Source organism: Silurus aristotelis (genome assembly GCF_946808225.1).
Source record: "Silurus aristotelis genome assembly, chromosome: 20".
NCBI classification, from domain to species: domain Eukaryota; kingdom Metazoa; phylum Chordata; class Actinopteri; order Siluriformes; family Siluridae; genus Silurus; species Silurus aristotelis.
The window spans coordinates 5,492,284-5,502,283 of NC_139593.1; the positions used below are offsets into that span (position 1 = coordinate 5,492,284).

Sequence of the window (10,000 nt, forward strand, 5' to 3'; positions counted from 1 at the left end):
TGCAGATTTCTTTTGTATAAACTCTATGTTGCTTCAATCTGAAGCATCTGAAGAATCTTCTGGTGCATTCAGATTGCGAGTTGGCTGTTCATCTAGCAGGCATTATGAGGTGAATATCGATGGTTCTGCTACAGATGATGTATGCGGGCGGTGCAGTTGTGGCTACAGTGAAAGGAGACTTCAAATGTGTTTATTAGATTTCTTGCGGTAGTAAAGACTTTCATTCTCGCTGTATGAGTTTCCTGTCTGTGATGCAGAGCTCTGTTTTCACTGCGTTTCTCTACCACATTGATGGATTCTATAAGATAGTATTAAAGGGTGGATCGATTCAGATAGGACACCACTGAAGGCCTGGGTGTAAAATTTACAGCCCACTGTATAGTGATTAAGTTTGACACTTATCCATGATATCTCCAGATCTGCTCTTTAAGACCTTAAACCTTTTGAGAAAAAGGCTTGACTGAAGGATAAATGTGTTTTTAGTCATAGATTTGGTTTCGCGTGATCTTGATCATCCATGCGCTCGCTGCTACAAATTGTTATTCTATTACCCATGATGCTGCTATGATGTTGCCTCTAGAACATGCTCTTATGCCGAATAAAAAGAAAAGTACTGATCATGAGAAAATAATTGTTTTATGTTTGAGATCACAAGAAAATGAAGTCATGATCGTGAGAAAACGAGAACGAAAATAATATTATATTGCATGGATTCTCAGGACTTCCGTAGTTTGGATTGGTTATTCCAAATTTCATTCCAAGGTCTTTATTTACACCATTAGGAATAACATTATGATATTATAATATTATGAGTGGTGAAGTAAAAAGCGCTGATTATCTCTTCATCATGGCACTTGTTAGTGGGGGGATTTATTTATTAGGCAGTAAATATTTTGTCATCAAAGTTGACATGTTAGAAGCAGGAAAAATGGGCACTATGGGATTGGGCCACAAGGGAAATAAGTATTTAAACAAGTTTGACAAATTGTGACGACTGGGTCAGAGCATCTCCAAGCATCTGCAGCTCACTGATGCACAGGAGGAGCGAAGGCTGGTCCGTGTGATCCGATCCAACAGATGAGCTCCTGTAGCTCAGACTGCTGAAGAAGTTCATGCTGTTAATGCTCAACGAGTCAGAACAGTTTCAGCAACCAATGGGGAACATCACAATATTATGCAGGTGTTCATAATGTGATGCCTGTTCGGTGTGTTATTAGGATATTTGGGCGCCCCCTACAGAGGTCTCGAGAGTGGTTCGATCTGACAGGGAAGTGGGTAGAAAAGACCAGGCTGCGCGGAACGAGCGGAGGAAATTAGTCGCCATGGAGACGCGGAGATAAAGAAGGTGCCGGTCGCCATAAACAAGCCGATGGGTTTGTCGTCTGGTTACGGAGCTGAAGAGACGCGGCTCTCTAGGTGTCCTCCTCCTCTTTCTCCATCTCCTCCTCTTCCTCTTCCTCCATGCCTCTGTTTTCCACGCAAAGCGACCGAAGATGACCGACAGGCCAGGTGGGAGTAGCGCCGCGGACGACTCCGGGATCATCCGCCGGAGGAGGATGCAGGTGAGCCGAGCGCGCGATCTTCCGGTTGTTCACCGAGGAACCCGGCAGGAACGCGTCCACACATGAGACAGGTCTATCATTACATTTTGCTGCTAGTAGACCTAATGTTTATCGAGATCTCCCGTTCACAGGGCTTCATCAGATCATCTTCAGCTCTCAGACTCAAGTGATGAACCTGATCTAATGAAACATCTCAGAAGATTGAACTAGAAACCTATATTTATATTTACATTTAGGGGTGACGCCCTCATTCAGAGCAACTTGCATTTATCTCATTCATACAACTCAGCATTATTGGGTTTAAGGGCCTTGCTCAGGGGCCAAATAGTGGCAGCATAGTGTGGCTGGGATTTGAACTCATGACCTTCATATATATATATATATATATATATATATATATATATATATATATATATATATATATATATATATATATATATATAGCTAATTGAGATGACTAAGAGATAAGGGCATCTGCCTGAAATGTAATAAAAAAATATGTGGTTGAATTTGCATACCATTTGCATATGTTTTATGATGCAATAATATTGTGCGAACTGAACTTTGTATAAATGAACACAGACTCGCCTCAAAAGGACTCTGGCTTAGGGTCTGTTTTTGTATATTTTGTTCAGATATTTTTTTATATGAGAGATTATTACCTGAGTATCTCTGTTTTCATTTATTAATTTTGTTTTATTCAATTTTTATGACGTGTATGCGTCTGGAAAGATCGAACTGTATTTCAAATTTCTATAGACAAGCTTGCTAGTTTTTCTTTCTTTCTTTCTTTCTTTCTTTCTTTCTTTCTTTCTATCTATCTATCTATCTATCTATCTATCTATCTATCTATCTATCTATCTATCTATCTATCTATCTAGTTAGCTAACTAGCTAGATAGCTAGCTATTTATTACTTTTTATTTTAATTTTTTTATTTAAATGTCTGAATAACCCCAAATCATACACTCTATAGCACCCGAATGGACAGAATAGTAAAAGAAAAAAAAAAAACGTGTGTTTTATCATCCAGGAAAAACATTTGTAGCTTTTTTTTTTCCTGTATAAATATACACTACAGGATGAGCTAGCTATTCTTTCTTTCTTTCTTTCTTTCTTTCTTTCTTTCTTTCTTTCTTTCTTTCTTTCTTTCTTTCTTTCTTTCTTTTTTGTAGCGTTTTTCCAAAATATTTATATATATTTGTATATATATCTTTTTAAATTAAATTAAATTAATAAATTTTTTACGCATGTATTCACCTGGAAAGATCGTACCATATTTGACATTCCTGGAGTAACCCTCATACCCTCGTACCCTCGTACCCCAGCTGATACACTCTATCCCACCTGAATTGACAGGATAGTCAAAAAAACATTTTCTGGTATAAACGCACTCCAGGAAGATCTCACTATTCTTTTTTTTATATGCAAAAACAGTAAAAAACTAAACAAAAAGTAAAACATTGAAAAGAAGATGTTCCAAAAGTTTTTTGCCTTCCTTCTGCAGGTTTCCACCTCCATACAATAGATATATTGAATAATCCTGTGGTCATGTGACCTACCCATCTGACCTACAGCACTGACCTACAGACACTAAACACGTCTCTGCTGATATCAGGGATTTTTTCATTTTTGCGTTTTTTTCTTCACTTCACTGAGCTTTCTTTCCATGTGACCGCCATTTATTTATCCTCGTATTACACACACTGTCTTTCCCAAGTGCCTGCATTATCGAGCAGAAATAAACCGGTTCTAACTGAGAAACTCAGCTGGCCTTCATCAGGCATAACCACACAGCCAACTTCCTGTTTTTCTTGGGTGCTTGATTGTGCGAACGATTGTGTGGCGTGCAGGAAGCACGTAGCATTGTTTAACACAAAGCAAACACACACACACACACACACACACACACACACACACACACACACACACCAGCGCATAATCTGCACATGAAGTCTGTGAAACCAAAATGTCTTTAACATCTATCATTTACTTATATATTCAGAAATCACCCATTTCTCTCTCTCTCTCTCTCTCTCTCTCTCTCTCTCTCTCTCTCTCTCTCTCTCTCTCTCTCTCTCTCTCTCTCTTTCTCCCTCCATCTCTTCATGTCTGTCTGTCAATCTCTATATCTTTCTCTTTCCATTTCTCTCTCTCTCTCTCTGTCTTCCTTGCTCTGTTTATCTATCTCTATCCCTCTTTTTTAACCATCTCTCCCTCTTCATCCCTCTTTCTCTCTTCAAGTCATTTTCTGTCTCTTTCTCTCTCTCTCTCTCTCTCTCTCTCTCTCTCTCTCTCTCTCTCTCTCTCTCTCTCTCTCTCTTTCTCTGTATTGTTCTCTATTCTCTCTTTCTAACCTTTTCTCTTTTTTATCTTTCTCTATTCATGTCTCTCTATCCACCTCATCTCTGTCTCTCTCCTTTCTTTCTTTCTTTCTTTCTTTCTTTCTTTCTTTCTTTCTTTCTTTCTTTCTTTCTTTCTATCTATCTATCTATCTATCTATCTATCTATCTATCTATCTATCTATCTATCTATCTATCTATCTATCTATCTATCCATCCATCCATCCATCCATCCATCCATCCATCCATCCATCCATCCTTCCTTCCTTATTTCTTTCTTTCTTTCTTTCTTTCTTTCTTTCTTTCTTTCTTTCTTTCTTTCTTTCTTTCTTTCTTTCTTTCTTTCTTTCTTTCTTTCTGTCTCACTATCCATCTTTATCTCTTTTCCTGTTTTGCACTCTCTCTCTCTCTCTCTCTCTCTCTCTCTCTCTCTCTCTCTCTCGCTCTCTCTCTCTCTCCTCACAACATTTGAGTAATTAAACTCCCCCCCTAAAAACACAGCACAACACATTCTCCTGAGAATCAGACACACTTCTGTCTTCATACAAAACAATCCATATGTGCAATTATTCCTGAATTTCCCTCTGTTACAAGTTCTTAACTTTTAGTTTTTCGTCTTGCTCTAGTTTTACTTTTATTCTTGCTCTAACTTTAGGTTTGTGTATGTAGCACTGCCACAAACTGAGCTTCGTCTGGTTAGAAGTGCAGCATGCACACCACGTGTTGTTCCTAAAATTTTTAACGCCATTTCAACGTCAGTCAACACTGTTATAACTTCCGACTGAATTTTTACCATAATCGTTGAGCTGCAGCATCCTGGAAACAGGTGAATATTAAAGCTAATATTAGTGGCGTGGCCTTATGCTGGTACTTCCTGTCTCTGTTTAACTTTAAAGATATAAAGACTGTTATTTGCCAAAAGTATCGGAACACCTGACATTTCCTGCTATATGTGGTTCTCCTGCTATAGAGCACCAACCCTACTGGACACCTTTGGGATGAATGTGAATGCTGACTGCACCCCAGGCCTCCTCACTTCACCTACATCAGTACCTGACTTTACTAACAACCATTGTGGCTGATGAACACAAATGTCAATTATCACACTCCAAAATCTAGTGTAACATTATTATTTGTATAAAATATTGCATTTTTCGAGAATTGATACAGTATCGTCAAACAAAATATCATGATACTTACGTGCATCAATATTTTCATACACCCCTACGGGACGGGTGGTTTGGTTCAACAAATATCATCCAAATAATTTATTTTCTGTATATTTAGAACAATCGGAGAACAGTGGGCTTGTGGGAAGATAGTGTAATGATTCGCCCTGTTACTCTGATCTCAGGATCATTCTTGAGGGATGATGTGCGATCTCCTTCCCACTCATATGTTCCAGCACGACAACTATGGCAACCGTGGATTGCCCACACTTGTATACCATACACATTAATCCTCCCTCGCGTATCTATAACATCGGCTCTATGGACGCTTTTATGCGCGTTCCTCAGTGCCGATCGATGCACGGTGTAACTCAGGGTTCTTTCCTGGGACCGTCCGCAGATGCTCTTTATGGCCCATTAGGAGAGTAATGAGAGTCTGACAGCCCACCGAGGCGGAGAAGAAGAGAGAGCAGTGGGGTTTAGGGCACAGAACGAGGAGCACGGAGGTTACAATATGGCTAACAGGGCTATTTCCCATGAGTAGGGCTTAGATGGAAGGATCCATCTGCTGAAACATGGCTCGGGTTACAGAGTAACGAAGTTGCGGGGAATAGTTACTACAAGAAGTGCTAATTAGCAATCATTTGAGATGGTGGGAGGGGCTAATTCTGGGTGTTGTCTACTAATTAACATATGGTAGAGGTATGATGTTTCACAAACATCAGTGATCATGTGAGGGAAAAATGTGTTACGCTATCATATATCATCTTAAACAATTTTACACACTCTCTCAAAGTCAAAGTTGTTCTTTACTAGTTAAAGATTTCTTGATATCTCAAAGCAGTACAAGAGGATTTATGTGCAGTGACATGATAGATGTCACGCCAGAAGACTGTTTGCTCTTCAAAATAACACTTACAGAGTTTGGACGTAGTCATCGTTTCGGCTCATCGTCGTGTTGTACGGTGAATTGTGAAGTGCATGAATATACATGATGTACAGAACATTTTTACAGGGTTTCCTGTAAGTGTTGTCAAATGGACTTTAACCGACCTCAGCAAATCCGGTTCTTCCTTAGGGGTGATTTCCAGTATCATTAACACCAGTACAAACAAATAAATGTACATTTTTACAAATTGTTGAATGAATAACTATGGTCTAAAAACCAACTTTGGTTCAACTGGGCCCAAACGACTTTTCCAAGTCTTTTACACGAAAGACTGTCATGCAAGGTTAAAGCTTCTACTCCAAACCCATCATAATGGGGTGGTGACATGTCACTTTTCTTTTCATTGACTTCTATTTATATGCACGTGAAAGCTGTAGACCAGAAATGCAACATTTCAACAATTTCGCTGTGTTCCAGAGATCAAGCCTGGTGAACTCTTGAACGTTTGACCTCTTCAGAAAACCGAGTGTAGAAGAAACATGACTTAAAGAGGTGTAACCCAATCCCATTTTATACCCCACATCTGAAAAAGAATGGAAAATCAGCATAAGAAGAGAACCTGCCTGGGTTTCAGTGTTGCTGAATACAGGAACCCGTTGTGTATGAAATAAAACAAAAACACAGAGGGCTTGTCTGAAGAGCATCATCTCAGCTGTAAAGCATGTTGGGAGGTGTTTTGATGGAAAAAGGATTAGTGTACCATAGAATATAGATGATAAATATCACAAGGAAGGATGATTATCTAGAAAACACTGAATTCTGAATCTCCTAGCCAGAAAGAAGTGCAGAAAACATATCAGACGATTATTGATCCAATGGCTGAACGTCTGAGTGTGAAACGCAGACCTGCTTAGTCATTTCCTGTACGTTCGGTTAACGAGTGACGGCCCAAACACGCTTCTCCTTTATTGACAATTCTGTGTTGCATCTTTTATTTTAATCCTGCCATAAACAATCAGGGCCTCTCTCTCTCACTCTCTTTCTCTCTCTCTCTGTCTCTCTCTCTCTCTCTCTCTCTCTCTCTCTTTTGCTAGTGCTAATTCATTAGTCGGCTAGCGTTGCTTCCTGGCAGTCTGTAGGTCTGTGGCGTGAGGAAGTTTATTGATGCTGCCGCTGCTCGCATTTCCATTATTTTTCCGTATCGATCCGATCTCAGACCGCTCCCCAGCCGACGACCGTCAAAACAAAGAACCAAAGACAGCAGGTCGGGTTTCCACATGGACCTTGACGTGTTGACGTCCAACGCTAACAGTAGCGTCTATCAAGCTTCATCCTGGTGAAGCTGCCGCCGCTGCTCGCTTATATTCTTGCAGCACGTGCGAATGAGACAGAAATCCAGTAGATAAAGGACTGATTGATGCATCCTGATATTGTCTCTCTCTTTCTCTCTCTCTATGTCCTGTGTGTAGCGCAGAGACTGTATCAGAGTGGTTATATTTAGGCCAACCCGAGAACGAACATCATTCTTACCGCTCAGGGTTTCGTTTTTTTAAGGTCACAATGAAGTACGGATGAGATTTGCTTCAAATCAACACTGATTCCGCCTCTGCCTTGGCAAATGTTGGACTTCCAAACCTCAAGATAAAACCTCATTAAACGGGAATTCTTCCAAAAAAATAAAAATAGCTAGAGGATTTCAGCAAGGGTGGAAGTCCGTATAGAGTTTCTATAGCAACAACTTACACGATAGTACATCAGAATGGAGATTCATTTCCCAGTGTGCTCACACGCATCAGGAATTTGTCTTGTCTTCCGTCCGAAGCTTCTGAATACAATATAAAATTAATGTAAAAAAATGGTTCATTCTGGTTGACATGAAAAGATTAGAGTTTATATACAAATATGTGCAGGAAATAGTGGAAGCATATGCAATGAAATTTCAATAAACAATAAATAGTAAATAAATATTTTTTGGACGAGTTACATATAGCACTTAAGTAGGTTGGTTACTGGTATGAGTTGAAGTCTTCATGATAAAGATTGCCTGGAAAAAACAGTTGTTGTGCCTTGAGGTTCTGGTGCTTGGGGCTCCTTAGCACCATCCAGAGGGCAGCAGTAGTACAAACAGGTTGTGGTCTGGTGTGCGATGACCATTTGTTTTTTTGGATGATTGTTTCCTCCCTGGAGTGGTGTACAGTTTGTGAAGAGTGGGCCAAAGAGCACCATTAATCTTCTCAGCAGTCTTCTGTAGTTTTCTAAAGCTTGATCTGGAAGCTGAGACAAACCAGACAGTAATGGACGTACATTTGATAGACTCACGGATGGCTAATTAAACTAATTAAACCTCTATCATTATTTGAGGGAATTATCGTATCAATGATATGGTGAAGATTTCTGTAAATCCATCTTATTAGATTCAGAAGAATAAATCCAAGTTAACAGATCCACTTTATTAAAATCTATATTATTAAAAATTTAATTTAAAAGTCAATTCCAGTTTATTACATTTGTATTATTAAATTCAGATGAGCAAATCCTGAATATTAAATATAGATTATTGATTCCAAGATAATAAATCAGGATTATTACATCCAGTTAAGTTTTTCCAGATGATCAAATCTGATTTATTAAATCTGTCATGTAATGTGCCGATATCTTACTGGAGAGGTGGCTGCTGCAATCCAGATAAAATCCAGATTATAAAATCCAGGTGATTAAATTGAGAATAATAAATCTTGGTTAGTAAACCCATTTTTTAAAATCCATATTATTGAAATGTATTAAAGAAATAATTAATTCCAGTTTATTGGATCTAGATGAATAAACTCAGATGAGCAAATCCAGTATATTAAATATAGATTATTAAATCCAAGATAATAAATCAGGATTATTACATCCAGTTAAGTTTTTCCAGATGATCAAATCTGATTTAATAATTCTGTCATGTAATGTGTTGATATCTTACTTGAGGTGGCTGCTGCAATCCAGATAAAATCCAGATGGTTAAATCTAGATGATTAAATCTAGGTTAGTAAATCCACTTAATTGAATACATATTATTCAAATGTATTGAATAAATCATTAATTCCAGTTTATTAGATCTAGTTTTTTGAACTTAGGTTATTCAATTCATTTTAGTAAATCTAGATCATTCAATTTAGATTATTAAATCTTCGTTAATAAAGAAGGATTATTACATCCTGTTAAATTATTCCAGATTATCCAGTCTATTTTATTAAATCTATCATGTAATATGATAATAGCTTACTGTAGAGGTGGCTGCAATCTGGATAAAAATCCAGATTGTTAAATCCATATTTTTTAATTTACGTTATTACATCCAGGTTATTACATTAAGGTTAGCAAATTAAACTTTATTAAACTTCACCTGATTAAATATATACTTAAAATCAGTTTATTAGATCTAGATTATTAAATCCAGGTTAATCAATTGAGGTTACTAAATCCAGAATAATAAATCCACTAAACTATACTCCATTATATTAACTCCAGATTATTAATTCCAGATTATTACAACTTTCTTTCAGTTTCTCCCATTAGGGGGCGCCACAGCGGATCCTCCGCATGTTTGATTTGACATGTTTTTATGCTGGATGCCCTTCCAAATGCAACCCTGCCCAATTTATCCGGGCTTGGGACCGGCACTGAGAGTGGGTGGGGTCGGTTCCCTGACCGGGGATCGAACCCGGGCCACAGCGGTGAGAGCGCCACATCCTAACCACTAAATCTAGATTATTAACGGCAGATAATTTAATCCAAGGTAATTAATCAGGATTATTGCATTTAAATGAATTCGGATTATTAAATACAAATGATAAGATTCAGATTATTCATTCCATATTATTTAATCCACTTTTTACCAGGCAAATGATTAAATCCAGGTTAGGAAATCCACTTTATTATTAAAATTAGCATAAAATCGATTGATTCCAGTTTATTAGATTATTAAATCCCGGTTATTAAAATCAGGTTAGTAAATTCAGAATATTAAATCCACATTATTTACTCCATTTTATGA

The 10,000-nt window shown here is 37.9% G+C and overlaps 1 protein-coding gene across 3 annotated transcripts in view; it reads left to right on the plus strand.

The window, feature by feature from the left end:
- Positions 1-1,030: 1,030 nt before the first annotated feature.
- Positions 1,031-10,000, plus strand: part of mast1a (microtubule associated serine/threonine kinase 1a) — a 68,099-nt gene continuing 59,129 nt past the window's right edge. The window contains exon 1 of one of the 3 annotated variants that reach the window (XM_083522720.1): positions 1,031-1,562. Coding sequence is in view for 1 of the 3 variants with exons in the window: in XM_083522718.1 (XP_083378844.1) it covers positions 1,494-1,562 (69 nt within the window). In the remaining 2 variants the exon portion in view is untranslated. The remainder of the gene's footprint in view (positions 1,563-10,000) is intronic. The other 2 variants (XM_083522718.1, XM_083522721.1) reach the window with 2 other exon arrangements.